The following is a 21,503-nucleotide window of genomic DNA, read 5'->3' as shown; positions in this document are numbered from 1 at the left end:
TATTTGCGCTGCGCGTATGTCCCGAGATCAACGGGTCTCGCCGCACGGACGATCGATCCAGCCGGCGTTCGCTGCCGCGGGCCTGATCGGGTGCGGGTCGAACGAACTGCTTGACGGTTCATGCTGCACGCGGCCTCACGTAGTCACATGAGTATGCCGTCGTGCGCTCTTTCTTCACGGTGAGCCGCCTGCTGCTCTGGACGCGCGTCGCTCGAACACACGGCATGACTGAGCTCGGTTCAGCTCGTGCTTTTCGGTCGTGTTCGTCTCGATTCATCAGATAAAATGATCGAACGGCACACCGAGCCAGGTATGTCCGAGTGCCAAGCGTGCAGTGTGCTATTCGTGAACCTGATCGATTTTTCAGTGCTGGCCTGATCAAGTAGGACGGTCTGCTTGCACAGATAAGAGTAGGAGTAGGTAGGCTATATGTGCTTGACCGTTTCATCTATACCACTCTAGGCTCTACAAAGAGCATCCCTATCTCTATCTTTTCCAATTGGTTTTAGCATCTCGACTCGAATTGCTAAAGAGAAGAACCTGCACAAACCACTAGCCTTTCTGTTTTGGCTAGCATCAGAAGTCGTTGGAATTATTGACGAACCAGTTGGTTCGCTGAGCAAGCAACTCGATCTCCATCACACGCTGATGCATGATGGCACAGGTGATGAAGTGAACCAAGCACGGGACAGAAAGAACTTCACAGATCGGTGGCGGTGAGTGGCTGGGGGCAAAAGCAGCACTCCGTTCATGGGCTGTTCGATCTAGCCTTTCTTCAGACGCATCTCGCCGTAGAAGCCACAAAATAGCACGGGACGATTCTGCTGCGTCCGGCCACTCACCAATCTCTAGCCCATCGAAGAACATTAGCAGCAAGGTAGTCAAACAAGTGCAGGATATATAACCAGGGCATGTGCTGGATTGATTCGTGCTTTAGACAAGCAAGTTCGGTCATCAGACGAATGAACCGTCCGGCGCACAGGCATGTGTTCGTGTTGCCCTGCGTTCACTCGCTCGTTGCGTGGTGACAAGGACGTCGCACGAGAGAAAAATGTTGCGATGCCGGTTCCTATTCGGGGCAGTCTCCAGCCACACAGCCCACGGTACAACTTGCGTAGGTTGCGGACGCAGCGTAGTCATAGAAGGGGTTGATCTTTTTCCTCATACATCTCATCTTCCTCTTCTTCCCTTGCAAAAAATGAAGAGAGGGGACTACAGCCGGAGCCCCTCCTGGCCCGCTAAAAATCCGCCGCCGGTGATAGCCAAAGCCAAATCAACGGTAGTGATGGACGGGTGATACCGATACACACAGATACCAACCAAACAGGATTCGAATCCTCTAACATCAACGTCACGGTGACTTTATCACTGACGTGTGAGTCCAACTTCATACGTCAGCAACGTCACGGATACTTGTCCAACCAAGCAGCCCATCCATGGTGGTCAGATGCCAGATATCCGAGAGCAACGGATGACACAGGTACTAGCACTTAAACTGTGGTTGACCGTTCCATAGCACTTTAGACTCTACAAAGAGCCTCTATCTTTTCCCATTCATGTTAGTATCATCTTATCTCGAATTCATTACAGAGAAAAATCTGCTCACACAACTAGCTATCTGTTTTCGTATTTAACATATTTGCCCAAAATTCGATGAACCAATTGACTCGCCAAGTAAGCAACTCCCCACATGCCGATGATGGTACAAGTGGATTAACCGAGCACGAGCTCGTTGTAACCTGCAATTTTACAACTTGCGAGAAGTGAAAATCTTGTGTGATTTTTTTTTTGAAGGGGCTGGAAGCCCATTAAAATATATTAAAGGAAGCACCATGCTTACATCCCCGCTTTTCACGTAGCACCCTGGGGAAACAAGAAATTACAACAAAGCCCAACAGACAAGGTTCCCCAGTTACAACATATTCAGAGAAGACCCTAGACATCATCAAATTCATGTTTGAGCTACACTGGGTCTTCACGACAACTCCGGTGACCTTCGCCGTTAGGAAACGCAGAAGCCAAAGCCGAGTCCCAACCATCCAGTCGACGAGAAGCCACAAACGTTGGATCTGCTGCAAGAGCCATCGCCTTAGCGAACCGAGGCGAATTTGGAACCGAAGAATGCGTATCGGCGTCTTCTCGTCGGCGAAGATGGGGGAAGAAAACTCCACCGTCGTCAGTGCCGCCGGCGACGAGGAAAACAAACCCACTAAAAGGGATAAGCAAGGCTTCCCTCCTTTTGCAAAAAGAGGAAGCAAACTAACCTCCAAGTTGTCAACCCAGTGACGAAGAAGACGCCGGCGCGGCCATCGACTCTTGCACCAAGTCCGTCTTGGAGGGCCAAAACCTTCCGGTGAACAACACACCGTCATCATCGGGGACCTATCCCTAGAACCTAGCAAGCTAAACTAGCAGAAATAGCTAAAACAACCTAGTAAACTACGATTCCGTCACCGACGGCCGGGCCACCCTCCACATCCAACGCCGGCGAGGCCGTCGGAGGCGAGGGGGCCGGCAAATCGGCGGAGGGAAGCAAATCGCCTTGGAGTCGCCGCTCTTTCATGTAGCAGAGGCGAAACAAGTTTATCCTGTTGCACAGGCTATTAAATCTTGTGTGATTTTAACTGCCAGTCTTGTGGTACAACATCATAGACCAAAACTTGGCAGATTAATGGGCCACATGAGTGAAGGAGGAATATAACTCCACGTATCCTTGCGTATGCATGATCTATTTTGTTTATCCATATCTTAAATGATACTTATTCGTCTGTTGATTTTTTTATTCAATTTTTTTTACCTATTTTTTAAGTATGAATCTTAACATAAATAAACGACCCTGATAATTAATACTTATGCATACCCTATTGAAATTTTCGTGTTCGTGGCTGAGGGCAAAAGCCGAAAGTAGCACTCGATAGACACTCACATATAGCATATTTGGTATGTTTCTGCTGCTATCTCTCTCGTTAGCCGTGCAATATCTATCCAAGAACATTAGCAGCAAACTAGGTAAACGATTAACTGTTTCTAATACCTTTCCGATCAATATTTAAACCAGCAAGTTAAACAATGAACTGGGGCAGAAGCTTATGTTTCTGATATCTTTCTGGATTTGATACGGGGCTCGGTGCCGACAGCGGCGAGGCGGGGAGTGCAAAGTGGGCAGGGACCACCCTCGCCGTGGTTGGAGTTGACACTCGCGAGAGAGATCCATTGGTGACGCCGTCCGCGAGGATGAGTGACGTGAGAAAAAATGTTTCCAACCTAAGCTAGGGTTTTGTTTTCTCTCACATATTGACGAGGTTCAAATCAAATTTATTCTACCCCCGTTTATACCAAATACATTTTCGGCACACCGGATCTGTTCCCACATGTGAATTCTGCTCCCCGTAAGGGCGGGATCGAGCCTCAATCTCGGCCGATCCCAAGCGAGGCCTGAGGTGTTATGCGCCCCTGGCGACACAGCTTGCATCACCGTAAGCTCTCATTTTGCTGGCTCTGGCTATGCATCATGCATGCAACTACGGCAGAGGACAGTCAAATTAAGTAAACCGCGCCGGCCGGTTGACTCGACGTTTCGAGGCCGGATCACTCGCAAGTGTTTTCACCAGACACGCACGTAGCGCAGCACAGATGAATTGACCGGACGCACCCGATGTCTGCGTCACCATCGACCGGCCGGCTCGTCGTGGGTTTCACTCGCCCGCTGACTTCGACCCTCCGGCCAGAACGACTGGACGTCGCAACGTACGCGAGCGAGGGTACGCTGCAACATCCGAAGCGGAGGAAGCCGCCGAGCGGAGGGAGGATGATAGCGAGAGGATTTCAAGGAACGTGCAGCATCGGCCGGCCGGACCCATTCGGGATCTCGTTAATGCACATACTAAAAGCAATGGTTCCAAAATATAATCCAAAATTGTTTAATTTATCCAAAAGCACATCCATGCAAGTTTACAAAATTTGCATCGTCATCCGTTATTGAGTTGTGATAAGTATGTGTAAACATACATTAACTCATGCTCAGCAGAAAAATAGTTGTGGTATGTATCTTGCACAATATGTACTAATCTGTCGCTATTTAATTGCACAAAAGAATAGTTCCAAAAGTACGACGCAATTGTGAAGAACAGGATACTTTAATTCCTAACAAATCATCTATATTTAATCCTGAGTGATCAAACAGAACGCAGAAAGCAGAACATTAACATCGTCGCTCATCTAAGATTCAGTTTAGCATTGGCAAAGCGGCAGAGACAAAGAAAATGATCATTGCAGTATGCCTGTGACTAAAACTGAGATAATTTTTCACATCGCAATATGATTAGCAGCTGAACCAAATTATCAAGCTAAACAGATAGAACAATTTGTACTACAACCGGCAGATGTCTACACCAAGCACAATTACCCATACTTTCAATGTGGCATTCGATGATAAAGAACATTAGTATGCAACACTGTGAACATTCACGTAGGCATGTAGCTTACCAATTGGTGTAGAAGTAAAATGGCAGCACATTTAACACCTGACCTCACAATCTTATTCCATTACCATGAGAGAAGCCCCTTTGCAAAAATCTACTGTCGAAAAGGGCATAAAGCAGAGACGCTTGAGATCAGTTATTATTCCTACAAATTATTTGTACTGCCACGAACAGTCAATGACTTTATTTTGATTTATCTGGGCAATGTTGGGGTCACTCAAGCATTAAACAAAGAAGAAAAAACTTTACTAATATTCCATGTATACTAAATCATTTAACGGTACTGATAAAATTTTCAATGACCAATGCACATATGTAGGTGCGTGTGCCCACACTGATTTTCTAGTTAGCTTCTGTTTTTTTTTTTTTTTTTTTTTTTTTTTTTTTTTTTTGCAGGCAGGCCAGATAAGATTGACCAAACCAATTACTTATTAATGGGTTTATATGCAATGCACTTCAAAAATCAACTCTTTCTTCAAGCATTATGCAGAAGGCTAAATAAAATTTGGCAGTTGAATTAACTAAAATATAACATCTAGATATAAACGCCTGGAACCATGTATGAACATATTGTAGTGTCCAATCCATGGAGGCATTTTAACCTGAATAGATGAATCTCTATTTACATAATCTCTTAATAGCAGAATTGAAAAAAAATCAGGATACAAATTGATAAAGATTAAGAAAGCACAAGAGTTAACTCACATTACTGAGGAAATCGTGCAAGAAACAAGCGTTGTGAGCACATATTTTCCCTGTTGATGATGGTTGGCCGCCACAGTCACTGATTCGCCGCCTCCCTGCTGAACTCCGAATAAGCTTTCTGATCACCAAATCGAGCACCGCAAGGACCAAATCGAACTACAATCCACCAAAAATGAAGTACAGATTCACCAAATTGAACTACACATCCACCAAATCAATCTACAAATGCACCAAATCGAACAAGCAAGGACCAATAAAGGGGTTCGTGACGCTGTAGGAGGCAACCCAATGGTGTTCCCGGACACAGGGAGGTTGAACGATGGTCCTCCTGCTGCAGCTCGCTCGCCGTTGGGCTGTGGGAGGCAGAACGGGTAGCGGCGATGCCGGAAGAAGATCGAGGCGTGGGATGGCGGGGGAGGCACAACGGTGTCATCTCCTTCGGAGGTGGCTATCGACAGAGGAGGCACGCAGGATGCAGCCGGTGTGCGTGGAGCGCAGCCGTCAACACCGTGGCGGGTGATGCTCCTCGGTATCGCGGTGGCGGCAGTAAAGCGGGGCGGGTGATGTTCCTCGGGATCGTGGTGGTGGCGGTGCGGGGTGGGTGATGCTCCTCGGTATCGAGGCAGCATCAGAGAGGACCATGGAACTGCAACGACGGTGGGGAGGCGTACGCGAGCATGGCGGCAGGGAGTTTTTCAAGATTAACCTATTCAAGTTCAAAATTTGGCCTCGCAGCACCATCGCTTTGCTATGCCTACAAAATACTTCCCAAAACTGTTCAACAACTATTCAAATAACTATGACATGATAATTATGGACTCAATGTTTTGCGCAAAACTTGCTTGTGTAGGTTAAATTCAAACCAGCAGACTGAAACAAAGCATTTTGTTAGTACTTCCCATTTCCCAATTTCTATCTTTAGAAATTATTTTTGAATCCACTTCCATAGTTCTTAAAGTGACGGTCACCAAAAAAAGAAGTTCTTAAAGTGGTCAAGTCATTCAGGGATATAATAATCATAGAATAGTTTCCTAACAGATCTTGAACAATAGTGACTAAAGGGTATATTGCACCCATGTACCAGCACAGGAGCACAATATGTTAGATAAAAACTACTTAACAAAGTTAAGCAAGAAAACACTACAACCATAAACTACGCAAACCCCTCAATCCTCTTCAGATACTTTGAAGAGACAGTTCAATTTCATCTTACAGAATCTCCGGTGAGGCGTTGCTATTCACAATGCAAATTAGCAAGCATATCTATGAATCCTCGAAAATGTCATGTGCCAGCATTCCAACAAATCAATAAATAAGACAAAACAAACAAGAACGCAATGCACAATGTACATAAAAGAAGCAAGAAAGCATACCCACCTTGATGGCGATGGAGTTGATGAGGAAGTAGTCAAGGTGTACGACGACATTTTATCATATATATGCACAAGACGCATGTATATGTGTGTGTGTCTATATATATATATATATGTATTTAACAATATAAAAAAAGGAAGAAAAGAAGAAGCCTGGGAAGCACATTTTCTTTTCAGCCCATGTGCATTTCTTTCTCCTGTTGAACCGGCCCATGCCCTCCTCTTCTCCTTTTCTGCAGCACAGAACCAGAGAGCAGGCCACGTGCTTTGTCTCCTTCCTCCAGCCGCAATAACATCAGCCGAGCTGCACCTATACTACCTCAGCCCCATGGCCTCAAACCAAATCAAATCCGGATTGAATTCCTCTCTATCTCCAAGCCAAACCACCATAGATCCTCTCCTCTATCTCCAAGAGTCCACGTGAGCCCAGCTGCAATCTCTCTCCTCTATCTCCAAGAGTCCATACAGGATCAAATCTCCACCCAAATCCAATCGGATAGAGCTGCAACCAAATCTTTCAAATCCCAACCGATTTACCTTAGCTACCACCTATATAAAGAGGAGGTCTTGATCTATTGAAAAAAAGAAGAAAAATTAGAGGAGGGGGGAGGCTTGGACACCTTGGTGAGGCCCTATCGCATCCAATTGCTGCTGCACGAAATCGCCGCCGCCGCGCAAGTTCGCCGCGTACCGTGAACACAGAGCGCAAGCCGTCGTTGCCATGAACACCAGCTGCATCTCCACCGCAATTGACTCGCAAGGTGAGCCCCCGGCATAATTGCCGTTACTTCCCCTCTTTATGTTCGTGCACGGCCGTGCCGTCGTAGCTGGTGCTCCGGTCGCGCCGTTGCGCTTCTCCCTCTCTGCTCTGTGATAGCCCGGCCTTCGCGCCGTCGTGCTTTTGCCGTGGCCGGTGATGTTAAAACTGAGGCCCGGTCGCCATTTTTTTTTGTTCTTGCCCGTGCCTCTGTGCGTGCCATCGTGCCGCCTTGAGCTCACTGTGATGTCGTCGTGCTCGCCGTGGCCGGTGATAAAAAAAACTGAGGCCCGGCTGTGATCCCCTCCTTCTCTCCGTGATGGTCGCATTGCTATTGCGCTCACACTTCTCCCCAGTCATCGAGCCGTGGCGCTGCTGCATATGTTGTCTCTGTGACGCCTGAACCCGGCCGTCATGCCGTGCGCATTGCTTGCCGTGGCCAGTGATGCTAAAACTGAGGCCCGGTTGTCGCCATGTACCTGTCTGTTATGCGCGCTGTTGTGTTTCAAAAGAGCCCAGCCACCACATCTTGGCCACCGTTAAAAATCATCTTCTCGGTTAATCTTGCTGATATATGGAGATTATTGCCATATTCTTGACTGATGGCTGCAGATTGCCATTTGATGCTTGATGGCGCTAATGTTTGGGTACTTTGTGATGACACAACTGTGGTTGCTATCCAGATTGCTTGCAGTGGCTATGCGCAGGGATAAGTTATTTAAAGGGCTTCATTTGTGGTAGCCCTGTTGATTTGTTCAATAAGCCTGATGGTGACTTGGTGGTATTGCTAAAGAGCTATCTGTTGCTAAAGGTGTTGCTGGGTTATGATCTATTGCCTGCATGTTTGACCTGCTGCTACCTAGTTGTTATGGCACTGTCAAGTGGCTGCTTGTGTTGCTTCCCTGTTATCTTCCTGCCGACAGATGTGCTATTTGGCATGCTCTTTTGCCCAGCTGATGAAAGGATGATGTTGTTGTGGGCTTCTTCTGGCTGCCCCTGTATCAAGTGATACAATTGCAGAGATTCTGTTGCTGGTTGCCACCACGTCATTGCCTTTGTGGCTCTGTTGATTGGTTGGTACTGTGGCTTCGCCTTTGTGGCCCAAAAAGTGATCACCCTTGTCTTTATGGTCTTCGCCTTTGTGGCGCGTTGCCTTCGGTCGGCCGATGAGGACAAGTCCGAGGCCCAAAGAGGAGCTAGTGAGTCAAGCACGGCATCGGAGCTCCCGGTTGTGGCCATGCTGCTGCTTTCGGTCGAAGCTATGCATCGTGCCGCGCTCCTAGCCCACCTCTTCATAAAAAACACAATTCTGAGGCCTATGTGGCCGATGATGACTCGGGATACATAAACAGTCCAAAAAGCTCATGCTAGACTGTGGTCCCGTTCTTTTCTGCTTTTGATTTCTAACGCTTACTTTGCTTGGTCTTTGTTGCGTGTGACTACAACCTTGCAGACTCGGAGACGACCTCGATATGACGACCGCCAGCGCACTTAATCGGAGGTAGCCCAAAGACGGGCGTAATTAACCGGAGAGCCTCACGAGGCCACGGGAACCAAGACAAAGCAATCGCCAGATCATGAAAATAGTCAGATATCGTGTGCGTTGTGGAGTAAAACTTTGTAATTGAAATATGTACTTTATGAATTCAATATGAATGAATAAAGTTTACAATTTCATTACATCGTCTCCTGTCTCTTGTATACTCTGTATAGTGGTACGCCCGCAATATTACATACACAGTTTCAAATACAAATTCAAACGCGAGACATTTCGAATCCGCGAAACACAAGGCATGCGATGATGGCAAACATGGCACACTCCACGAGCTGCAATGTCCTCGCCTAAGTCCTCCTCTGCGTCATCATCACCCGTGAGCCCCCGTTGCTGCTGTTCTCCACTCATCACATAAGGTCATCGTCTTCACCAATACCAAGAGAGAACGACGGTGAGTTAGGCGCCACGTGTCCTCACGACTGCTCGCGCCGGTCGCTCGTGGCGGTGGGGGAAGGAGGAGGGTCATCATCTTCTAGATCTAGTCCTGATCCGACGGTGGTGGGAGCCTCGTTGAGGAGGCAGCATCGTGGAAGGTTGGGGGAGCATTGATTACCACCCAATTTGGGGGTGGTGGGCACGTTTGGCCTAGTTGGACCTGATCCATTGGAGGTGGGCAGCCTGTCGTCACCAACCATGATTCATTGGAAGGAGGTAGTGGGCTGGGCCGACACCGGTCCGATTTGCTGGAGGTGGGCGTTGTCGTGAACGATGGGGAGAGGAAGCTAGAGCCGCGGGGTAGGGTTTGGACAGAGGAGCGGAGCTGGAGGAATGGGGAGGGTGTGCTAGGGTTGTGACATCCTGGATAGAGAGGGAGCAAGCGGGGAGGATGGTGTGGATCAGGGAGGGACGGGTAGGATCGTGAAGGGGATGAGTGGGGTTAGGGCGGACATACGAGATCGGGTGGAGGCGGGGGTGTGGGGCCAATGAAACAAGCAAATCATAGTGCTTTCCTGCATATTTTTTAAATAGTAGAGATTTTTTAAATAAAAAAATGTAAATATGCGATGTTTCCTTCTAACATGCGCCATGTTGAAATTAAAAAATACTACGTTCCAATTCTTTCAAAATTAAAAGATTATCGAAATAGTCATGAAAAATTCTGTGGCATAGATGATGCTATCTAGCTCAAAAAAATTTCAACTCAAACAATTATTTGTGCAATGAGAAAAAAAGACAATTTTTAGGCCATATTTTTGTCTGCAATTTCTAGCCTTCGAAATGGGGATATGAAAATTTTCAAAACGGATGTATATATTTGTAATTTTTTGATTTAAAAATATAAAAATAAAAAATATCGCAAAATGACAACGCAACTCTCTACCGGCCCATGGCGCAATCGTCTCACAAAGAGGCCTTCTCGAATTGCCTACATGGGCTGAACGGGCCCATCCAGGCCCAGCAACCGGACCACCCAAACAATCACTAGCGCGCCACGTGGCATTCCCACTACTATATAAATCCCCACGGACGCTCTCCCCAAACCCTACCCGCCGCCGCCTTCTCCTCCGCCTCCAAGCAGCGCCTCCACTCGCATCTCCCGCTCTCCCCTTCGACCATGGTGAGCAGCGCCTCCCCTGAAACCCGCGCCTCCCCCAATGCCCTAGCCGTTTGGTCGCCCTGCGCCTTGCATCTGATGCTCTTGCTGGTGTTTTGTCGTAGGCGGACGTGGATGTCGAGGCGGAGGTGGCGGTCACTGGCCAGCCGAAGAAGAGGACATTCCGCAAGTACAGCTACCGCGGCGTGGACCTCGACGCGCTCCTTGACATGTCCACCGACGACCTCGTTCAGCTCTTTCCCGCACGCGCCCGCCGGAGGTAACCGACTGCTTCTGGTGCTGTCTCTTGCGGATTTGGGTTTGGTCTGATCTGGCGTGCGATGATTAGTTGTGGTGCTGGGATTGTGCAGGTTCCAGAGGGGTCTGAAGAGGAAGCCGATGGCACTCATCAAGAAGCTGCGCAAGGCGGTGGGTGATACATTTACTTTTGTCCTGGGTTGGTTTGCGCACTGTCGATTGCAAAGCTTGTGTAGATCTGCTTGGTCCGTGTGCTGAGCTCCGTTTCCGTTGAGTTGAGCGATTTAGCCTCTTATCACGCCCTTAAATCAGTTGTATATTAAACTTCCGGCTGCATTTGTGCTGCTAAGAACTAGCATATCCGCTTTAGAAACGGAATGTGCCTGTTACTTGAATAAAATGTATTGTGATAGTAAAACCGTTTAGGCTCTACCATGTGAGGTGAATTGTCTATAGAGCTACGGGACTGATGTGTATTGGTCTCTAATTGTTGAATATGCGTTTCCTATTGATTCATTGTAGATATGTGAAACTCTGATTTAGTATTAATATAATGTAACTTGTTTTGGTGTTTCAAGTAGTCTATAGGCAATAGCTGTATGCCTGATGTTGGGTAGGCAGAGGAGGACGATAATTCTACAGTAATTTTTGGTGCTTGTGTTCAATTGAATTTCAAATGCATTTTCTTTGTGAGTTTTGGAAACATATGATATGATGCATTTTAACATTTCTACCCCTGTAATTGCCTGTTCTATCTATTAGATTATTTCTTTCTACTAAGTTTGATTTCTGAATCTGAAGCTTTCTGGCTGAAGCTAACCATCAACCTGAAGCATCTTTGTCAAATTCTCGCACCCACCTTGTCTTGCTGATCTGTTGTTTACTTATCTGGAACAACTGTTTACATGTTTGAGTTATCGATATCGTTTTCCTAATAGGAAGGTACACAATGTTAACAGAATGTATTGATGGCCTTACTGTTAGTTTTATTTGGAGTATATATGACTTTGGTGGAGTATATAAATCTTTGTTTGAAAATTATTTTTCTTTCTGTAACTGTAGAAGCAATTGACCTTTTGAAAGGTTTTTTTGGAGGTAATGGAATTTCAGTTCCCAAATCCTTGTTTTTGTTCAGTGAGTTTGAGTTATCATTTATAAGAGGTGTTGCTGTTTATTTGTTTTAGGCATCCTTAGAAAATCCTCAGTGCTGAGCTTCACAGAACTAGATTTAACAATATGTTGCATTCTACTCGATCACTATTTTTTTTTTTGCCTCAGTCCATGTTATATAACAGTATGTTAGTCTTGACTCTGACTCACATTTCATAGGTTAGCATTGCTGTCCAGTTTATCTCTGGGAAAATATTTTTCCAATTAACTTTTAGGTGGATAGGTAGTAAGGATTTTGGTATTGAAATGCCAATTCATAAGAACATGCCAGTTCCCAGTACGATCAGTGGCATCTTAGCTGCTATCTATTCTACCAAGGATGGATCATTTTATCCTTTTTTGCCAGCATTCCCTGTTTGATACTGATGTTACATAACACTGCCAGATGATTGATATTTTTTTGCTACTCTTTCAGTATTATCTTTGCATACTTGGTTCCTACATCTCAATATTCATTCTAACACCTGGCTTATTGATTATTTGTCCAGAAAAAGGATGCTCCAGCTGGCGAGAAGCCAGAGCCCGTGAGGACCCACCTCCGCAACATGATCATTGTGCCTGAGATGATTGGGAGCATCATCGGTGTCTACAATGGCAAGACCTTCAACCAGGTTGAGATCAAGCCCGAGATGATTGGCCACTACCTTGCAGAGTTCTCCATCTCTTACAAACCAGTCAAGCACGGCAGGCCCGGTATTGGTGCCACCCACTCTTCGCGGTTCATTCCTCTCAAGTGAGGCAGACATGGGATTTTGTTCTCTTCCAGACTTAAGATTTCTCTATGTAGTTGGGCTGTTAAAGTGAACTCAATATGCCTACCATGTACTGGGCGTTCTCCTTGGTTGCCTTTATTAACTATGGTATTATTTTGACATATTGTTTCTATTGCAAATTTCTGTTCATTTGCATGAAAGTTTACAGCTCGTCGTATCAGTGTTTCCTTGAAACTGCTGCTGTGTTGCTCACTGCTCGTTTGGTCATCAATTGATTATCCTACTGGCCTGGTCTGGCCTTGTTTTTTTTTTCCATGTTTGGATGGATTGGTTTGCTTGATTGACTAGTGGTTGATGGATAGGCTATTGAGTTGTTTGAATGGTGAACCTGACCTGACTTGCCTGCAAGCGCATGGACGTTGCATGCTGTTTCTGAATTTTGTGCTACAGGGCCATATGGGGGGTTTATGCAGTGCGTATTTCCTCTGGGCAGGAAGAGTGGATTGTGAAGAAGATCCATTCGAGTGACCTTGTCGCTTTTCTCCCTAGCAACCTGTCTCCGGTTCAGGGATCCTTGAAGGATTAAACCTCTTCCAGGTTGAAAAGAACACAACAGACAATCGACTGAACACAACAGGGATGCTGCGTTTCTGCATGCATCCACAGAGTCTGCCCTTTTCCTGTGTATTACTGCAGACCAGCTAATGCTTCATCAGTTAGGCGGCGCTTCCATGCGATTCGTGGTCGCATATCCTGCATTTTATTCAGCTCGCCCCTGCCCGAAGCAGCTTGTTCTGAACATCCTTTCCAACTTCACAATTCCAAAAATGTCTCTTCGTATGTTACTGCACCGAACTAGAGTGATTCGGCTGGTGTTTGGTTGAATTTTATGTTGCATCCTCGAGCAATGCCTTTTTGTTGAACGAGGCCACATTCTGGAAAGGTTCTTTCGTGTTTTGTAACATGTCATGGTAAATACATCGTGTAAAAGCGAGATACGTATTTATTATCATCTATTTTTATTGAAGCATGATAATGTCAAAATGATTTAAAATGTGTACCAACTAGAAGTTTGTTGGACCATATAGTATAAAGTACGCTACAGCTTGTGGTGGTTAGATATATTTGGAGTGCCTACAATTGTAAACCTGATAATTCTTGTACTCATATAACAAGACCTTGATCATTCTCCTTGCAGCAGATTATATTTACTGTACTACAGCTGCATTGCTTGGAGTATAACTTATTTTTATGATTTTATACAGAAAGACAAAATAATGGTCAAATTCCCATTCCATTCATGTGCCCTGTCAACAACTACCAGTGTTACTGAAATATAATTATATCCCTAGCTAGCCACGTGGACCGATGCCTTTCGCAATTCACGGCAAGACTAATCTATTTACGTTTTGAAGCTGATTTGTTTTCTCCTCTAGGCATCTCTTATCATTCTGATCCTGCTTTTAGCAGTGCAGCTGGCATCGATAGTCAGATGGACAACAGTGCTGCAAGCATCCAAGTACCCGGCCCTGAATAAAAACAAATCAACAGTGCTTGCTGTCACTAACTGAATTATTGAGGTAACCAAATTGTGACTAAAATACCATCCTATTGCACCGAAAAATCATACGTTATACAGCCAATAGACCAATATACTACCACAAATTTCCAAGCAATTTGTGTACTGCTGTACACAGAGCAACTAGGCTGTAATCAAAGAACAAGCTGCATGGAAGCTAAAACACAGACTGTAGTACTGTACACATCACATTAGCCATCTGGTTTTGATTTAGCATTTTTGTTCATGATACAAGGATCAAACCTGCCTAGATTTGTTAAAAGCGCGGCTGATAAACCCTGCAAGTGATCAATAAGCTCATCAAGCAAGGCCGAAATAATTGTTCGCCAGCTCGGTCTCCCCTGAACATAATCAGTTGCTGTGTCACTAAGATCCACGTCACGGAGGTAGGGATTAAAATTTCGGCAAAAACGAACGAAATACCTAATTCCTATGTAAGACTCACAGAGCAAATGATGAAAAATAACCAAAATTTTACGAATTCCCTTTTTTCACTGATGAACTAAAAAAACTATAAAACAAAATTGAAATCCCTCCACGCACGGGGTATGCACATGCTTAGCAACACTAAACATCGGCGCTCCTCGTGGTGGTGGTGCATTTTATACCCTAAGATCATGCTGATCTCCCTTCACGCACGCATGTGGGTATCCTCAGGAACCGATGGAGCCAGATTAACAGTTGCCTCATCTACTAAAAGACCGTGATTCTGGTACGAACGGTCGTGATCTCTACTTTTGACTCCAAAAGACCGTGCCCCTTGTCTGCGTTGTATTGTCCTCCGGGGCCCCACTGGATCCGCATATCTCGATTAGAAGAAGGTCCGCTCCCGTGGCCTCGTCCATCCCCACCTGGTAAACCTGCCGTCAGCTCAGGGATCCTTGGAGGAACAAGCTAGTCGCGGTAACTGAGGTGCAGGTGCAGCCTCGCATGGTGAGTAGGTACTGCAGCTCCAGGACCAGTAGGAATGCATCGTCCATGGCTCATCATTCAGCAGTCTGCAGCTCATTAGCCAGAAGCAGCTTCTTTTTCTGTTCCTTCTATGCAGCTCCACAGTTCAGAAGCCGTTTTTCTGTTAAATAAGATCGGTTAATAAATTCTAGAAAGGTTCTGTAGTATTTTTTTTATTGATATAGCATGGTATCTGAAAGACCGGGTGATACTGCGCTGCGGAGGGTTTTATTATCTTTTTTTATTAGGGGGTGACTAGTTATCACTCGATTAAAATTAAGAGGTTATTTATTCTCCATCCAACGGCTCTGCACAGTTCTTGTTCCTCTAGCCGCTCTCTTCTCCGATGCGACAGCTTCCAATACAAGCTCATCGTGACAACCCCGCCTTCCACCCGCCTGCTTGCTTCCGTCCCCAGTGGCGTCCCCGCCGCCGGGTCCGACCCCTCCGCACTAAGCCATCGGCACGTGACGCCCTCGCCCTAAGTCCACCCACTGGTGCTCTTCCCGTTGCCCGTGACGTCGCCCGCCACCACCGTCTGTCCTACCTCCCTCACCTAAACTTCTTTCTAAGCTTGGAATACATAGAACCCCACCGGAAAATCTAAAACTTTAAAGCCCACCGTTGCTTACTCGTCGGCGTTGCGCATTCACACGGTTAATTGAGACCTCGCTCCATTTCAGTCAATTGTTACTGTCGGAGGATTAGCTTCTGTCGCAGGGATCCCGAGAGACCCCTTTTTAGAGATTCGGCCGGGGGATGATCCTGAATAAGTTCGTCGGAGAAATAAATGTAAGTGGATGTAAATGCAACGGCCGGTGGTGGGGGATGATCGACCTAGTGCAAAGAGAAATAAATGCACCGGAGTTTAGACAGGTTTGGGCCGCACGGGGGCGTAATACCCTACTCCTATATGGATGCAATAACTGTCCTGAGGGAGATCCCTCGAGGATGTATCTGGTTACAAGAATATTGTGTCTAACTAAGAGCTTGAGGCTCCTTGTTCTTCGGCAGGAGCTCTGCTCAGGCTTGTTCACAATATCTTCGTCTGTTGGCTTGGTTCGTTGTGGGGTTCGTCTTCTTCGTGAGTCAACTCGTGCCCTCCGGTTGATTGCTTGAGCTTTTTTCTCTCCGATCCCCACTCTCTTCTGTGTGCCGACTCTTTTATGCACTCGCCGGCTGCGACATGCCCCGAACGGGAAGGAGGGGGCACAAGTTCCAAGACGCCACGACTGAGAAAGACGTCATCATTTCCTCTAGGCGAAGTGACTGGGGTGGTGGAAAAAACGCGGCGCGCGTCTGGTCACTTGTCACTGTGGACGCCCTGGCAACGGGCGCCATTGAGAGGGCCCACCGGGCAGCCACAGAGCCACCCGGCGTGCCCGCCCTGTCTTGTTCCTCTGCCATGGCAGGGCGGTAGGCGGAACGCCTTGATCCTGACAATGTTATCCCGAGACACACCGGATGATACGGGACGAGACCCGTGCAATTAATAGCCCCACGCCCCTCTGCCAAAGCATGGCAGGAACTGACGCTGCGGCGGGAGCAGTTGGATATGTCAGGCCACGCGCGCTCATTTAATGCGGCATTGGACCTCTGACGGATGGACACCTCATCGGTGGGCCTCTTGGGGGCCTCTCTAGGTCGTCGGGGAACCGAGTGCTCGGGGGTATCGTTCACCTCCCCGAGCACTCTCTCCCGGGAATGCCTATTTTTGTCTTCGGGGTATCGGGTGCTCGGGGGTACTGTTCACCTCCCCGAGCACTCTCTCCCGAACACTTTCGCACTGGCCCTCGGGGAACCGTGCGCTCGGGGACTGCTGTGCGCAGTCCCTGAGCACTATCTCCCGGAACTTAGCCCTTCTGATCATCGGAGGACTAGGGTGCTCGGGGGTGACCGGGCACCTCCTCGAGCACTTTCTTCCCAGTACTTAGACTCTGCGGGTCATCGGGGAACTAGGGTGCTCGGGACCAGAGACTGTGGCCCCGAACACCTTCTCCCGGAACTTAGACTTTCCTCATCCCGCAGGAGGGACCTCGCGGGATGGTGACACGTAGCGGATGGCTGGCCTGGCCTCGGGACTCAGGGACCCCCGGTTCCTGATACATCGACAGTTACAGTGTAAATACGTTTTTATTAAGGCATGAAAAAAATTATAATATTGAAACGACTTTAAAAAGTATACCGATGATAAGTTTGTTGGATCATCAAGTATACAACAGCTTGAGGAGGTTGAGAGATGTCTGGGGTGCCTACAGTTGCAAACCTTGTTAATTCTCTCCGTGTTTTTTTATTGGTAAACTTTGTTAGTTCTTGCCTTCATATAACCAGGCCTTGATCATTCTCTTAATCTCTTTGAAGATGATTATGTTAATATATAGTACTACAGTTGTTTTGCAATGGTTTGTTCCTTAGTAGTAGAATTAGTTTTTTAGATTTTTTTACGAAATGACAAATCAGTGGTCAGATTCCCATTCTTTGGCCTTGTCAACCCCTGCTAGGTGTTAGTGACACGCTTGTATCCCTAGCTAGCCGCGTTGACCGTTGCCTTTTACAATTCGGAACAAGACTGATTATCGTTTTGAATCTGATTAGAAATTTAGAATTCTCTTTTGGCATCTCTTTGCATTCTAATCCTGCTTTTAGCCTTGCAGATTGTATCGTTAGTCAAATGGAGACAGTGCTGCAACCTGCAAGTAAGTAGGCAAGAATAAAAAAAAATCAACAGTGCTTGATGCCACTTAAATAACCAATTAAGTCGTGAACAGGAGACAACCCTTCTATTGCACAAAAAAATACAATATAACCTATACAGCCAGTAGCCAGATATAGTATTGCAGATTTTTTTTTTAAAAAACTCGACAATTGTGAGAAGACGTGCCCTTGCTTTGTCTTTAAGAGAGGGAATTATCAAACTTTTTTAGTGAGTTACTCATCTAACCTGCGAGCATTCGGTTTCAAGTTTGAGTGGACGGATTCTCAATTGGAGGTTCTACCGACCGAGCTATTGTTCGGTTCTTGTATCGCAAATTCGTAAGAAAATTCTGTACAAATGTATACAGATCAACTGAGCTATTTATACAAGTTGCATAGAAGCTGAAACAGCTTGGATCTATAATTTTTATTTTTATTTTGATGGATAATCTATCATTTTTATCCACTACATGGAGAGAAAGTATGTCTAGATTTGCTATAAATGCAGTCGATAAACCCTGCAAGTGATCAATAACCTAATCAAGCGAGGTCGAAATAATTGCTGGCCAGCTCTATTCCTCTGAACTCGATCAGTAACAGCGTCAGTAAGATCCACAGCACGGGGGTATGCACATGCTTAGCAACACTAATCATCGGCGCCCTTCGTGGGGGTGCAATTAATGCCTTAACGATCGTGTTGATCTCTCTTCTCGCACGCATGTGGTATCGTCAGGGAACCGATCGAGCCAGATTAGCAGCTGACAGTTGCTTAACTGCATGCATATTTCATCTGCTAAAACATCATGAGGGGAATTAATTTTGGATCCGGTCAATGCGCTTAACCGTACGTTGGTGGCTCGGAAAAGACGGGTGATAGCTATTAGCTAGTACATCTAATCGCTGCTCTTAGGCCTTAGCTACTAGAAGAATCTGCAATAATTCAGCAGCAGCAGCTGATGTGTCTATAATTCTATATTCTTAATTTGCCTCACATCTACAGTAGATGTCAACAAATAGACTACCTCGGCAGAGAACGAGCCGAGATCATGCGAATTCTGCATCATGAACTACCACAGCTACACAGATACTTAATTTGACAAGATCAAACATAATCTAGGTAACCAGCAGTTACAGAGTATAATGAAGCAATCTAGTTCTTGGAATGCACAATTAATCAATGTAGCTGAACAAAGACAAGAAAAAGCCCGAAAAAGCAAAGGCACTAAAATGCAATCAACTGTTCACTATACATGTTGGGGATTAAAAAATGCTGCCAAATATGCTGCTATTCTCAGCTGTAGTTTTTCATTTCTGTCAGACTGAACAATCGAACAAGAACTGACATGTATTGTCCTGCACCTCCTGTTTCATGAGACAAAGCTGAGCTCTGAGCATGATCCGAGCGACAGTGCAGGCCGCACAGGTTGTCCATGAATTGCAAGGACTCTGTGTGCGTTGCTCCCGGCGTCGACAACCTCGGATAGGCTTATGTAGTGTTTGCGGCTAGCACTGACGGGTCGAGCGGCTGCGCGTGGTTGTGGTCGTTCTCGTAGGTGACGATCAGCATGGCAGGGTTGCTGCGGCACCGCTCGACGTGCTTCCTCGCCGGGCAGTCCTTCTTGCTGCTGCACCTGTAGTATCCCCTGCACAGCGAAGACAGTTTCAGTTGCAGTGTCCTGCATACTCATTCAGAAATGTATAATGATGAGGACAGAGTTTTTATGACTGATAATCCCATTGCAACAGTTCAGCCTGACCGATTACTCCCATTCGAAGTTTTGATCAAACCAAATTGGTCAATGAAGTTGCGATTGGAATTGGTTTAATAGATGTCAAAGGGTAGTAGTTGGACTTGGACAACGATGAACATGAGTAATATCGGCATTCTTGGACTTGGATAACGACAAACCATGCTGTGGTAGAAGCTGCGCCTAGCGCAGTTAGTCAGTGCGCATACCCTCGTTCGAGCTTTGATCGATGTCGGTTCTCACCAATTTCACAGAAGTTTCCCTTATGTATTTCTTTCAAAAAAACAAACCATGCTGTGAAGAGAGATGCTCAAGATAGGATACCTTGGATGAGGAGAGCCTTTGATGGGTTTCTGCCCATACTTCCTCCACGAGTAATTATCCGCTGGAATATCGGCATTCTTGTCGCTGATCGCTGGCACCCTCACCACCCTCTTCTCCCTCGGCTTCCTGCAGAGAAACCAGAAACAAACACCACATCGAAATCACAACACCTTCGCAAGAAGGGGTTACCAGCCAAGAACACCAGTGTTGCAATTGGCACTTACTTTTTCTTTGGGCAGTGGCACTTGCCATTGCCGTCCTCCGCTCTCCTGGCGCACGGCTTCTTGGACGGGAGCGCGGCGGAGCTCGTCGCGGCGTCGGACATGCTGATCAGCTGGCTGCTGATTGAGGGGAAGAAGGATGTCGCCGCCGACGAGGTGCACACCGAGTTGTTGTCGAAGCTGAAGCTGATCACCTCCTTGCATGCGCCGCCGCCGCCGCCCCGGGGCAGCGGCACAGGCACCTCGATGTGGAACTGCTCGCCGCTTGGCGCCTGATCGAACTGGAAGCTCTTCTGCTTCGTGTACGGCTGGAATTGGATGTGAGTGGTGGTGGCGCATGGATTGGATGCAGGAACGGCGGTGACTGTTGGGCTGTTCTTCTGCACCGCCATGGCCGTGGGAAGTACGCTGCAAGAGTGCAAGTCCAGCAGCGGCGTCTCCATGAACATGTTCCTGTCAAACTTGGCCGGCGTCAATGTCACGTTGGCACAAGGCGCCACCACCACCGCCGGCTCCACTACCGTTTCTTGTCTGCTTGTCGGAGCGACGTTTCGCATCGGCGGCGGCGGCGGTGCCGGAGTACTAATGACTAGGGGGCCACCGTTGGGAGTGTTGTACGGCGCCAACGATGGGTGATCCAAGAGGCAGCTTGCGTCAACAGGAGGAGGATTCCTCTTGCCGACCCTTGCTCTGGCATGGCCTAGCCTGTCGCTCAGGACGGCGACCACCTTGCCGAACCGGGCGATCGCCTCACCGGTCTCCGCAGCGACGGGCATGGGCTGGAAGGGGTCCCCAGAGCGCGAGAGGAGGGTGACGAGTTTCGTGCAGCTCTCCACGGCCGCCCGGTTGGCTTCCTCCACCCCCTCCATGGCCAAGAATTTGCACCAAGGATCTTTCGAGAAAAAGAGCTTGCACCAAGAATCAAAGATAAGATTTTGACTATGGATCAGAAGATGAAATCATGAAAACACAGAGACCACCAAGTAAGATTGGAGCAAACAAGATTGCGTTGTGAAGTGAGTGGGAAGAAACGGTCGCGAGAATTGCAGCAATGGTGGCGTTAGAAAGAGTCTTTGGTAGATCTTTCTGTGCTCTTATACAAGAGCATATATGTGATGTAATCTCATTGGGTCCTTCACTTGTGCAGGAAGTAATTCGTGAGTATGATATTCCATGTGGGAGTGAGAGGTGGAGCACGATCGGAATAAAAATTAGGAAAGTCAACCAGGTCGCTGATCTGACGGAGATCACAGCCGTCAGTGCGATGGATGGCCAAGATGCCTTTTGATTATATAAAATGAAAATTTTGAACTTCTTTTAGAAGTCAAAACATGCATCCCAAGTAACCAACTTCTTTTGCAAGGCCCAAGTTATCAAGTATATTTTCTTCTTTTTTGGATTATTCTAAAGCTGGTCACAACGCGTAACGCTGAGAACGAA

The 21,503-nt window shown here is 46.9% G+C and overlaps 2 protein-coding genes across 2 annotated transcripts; one reads left to right on the top strand and one right to left on the bottom strand.

Annotated features, from left to right (window-relative positions):
- Nucleotides 1–10,297: 10,297 nt before the first annotated feature.
- LOC133913538 (small ribosomal subunit protein uS19-like) lies at nt 10,298–12,756 on the top strand. The gene is made up of 4 exons (XM_062356714.1): nt 10,298–10,429; nt 10,531–10,685; nt 10,777–10,834; nt 12,322–12,756. Exons 1-4 carry the CDS (start codon nt 10,427–10,429, stop codon nt 12,568–12,570), a joined length of 465 nt encoding a protein of 154 aa, XP_062212698.1. The 5' UTR covers nt 10,298–10,426; the 3' UTR covers nt 12,571–12,756.
- A 6,363-nt stretch (nt 12,757–19,119) lies between these two features.
- On the bottom strand, nt 19,120–21,217 carry LOC133911274 (protein WRKY1-like). Its single transcript, XM_062353473.1, has 3 exons — nt 20,067–21,217; nt 19,843–19,968; nt 19,120–19,413 (listed from the first exon to the last, which is right to left on the bottom strand). Exons 1-3 carry the CDS (start codon nt 20,930–20,932, stop codon nt 19,257–19,259), a joined length of 1,149 nt encoding a protein of 382 aa, XP_062209457.1. The 5' UTR covers nt 20,933–21,217; the 3' UTR covers nt 19,120–19,256.
- Between the last annotated feature and the right edge of the window lie 286 nt (nt 21,218–21,503).

Source organism: Phragmites australis, chromosome 3 (genome assembly GCF_958298935.1).
Source record: "Phragmites australis chromosome 3, lpPhrAust1.1, whole genome shotgun sequence".
Classification (NCBI taxonomy): domain Eukaryota; kingdom Viridiplantae; phylum Streptophyta; class Magnoliopsida; order Poales; family Poaceae; genus Phragmites; species Phragmites australis.
The sequence above is the reverse complement of the archived record's forward strand: the minus strand, read 5'-3'. Positions and strand labels throughout refer to the sequence as shown.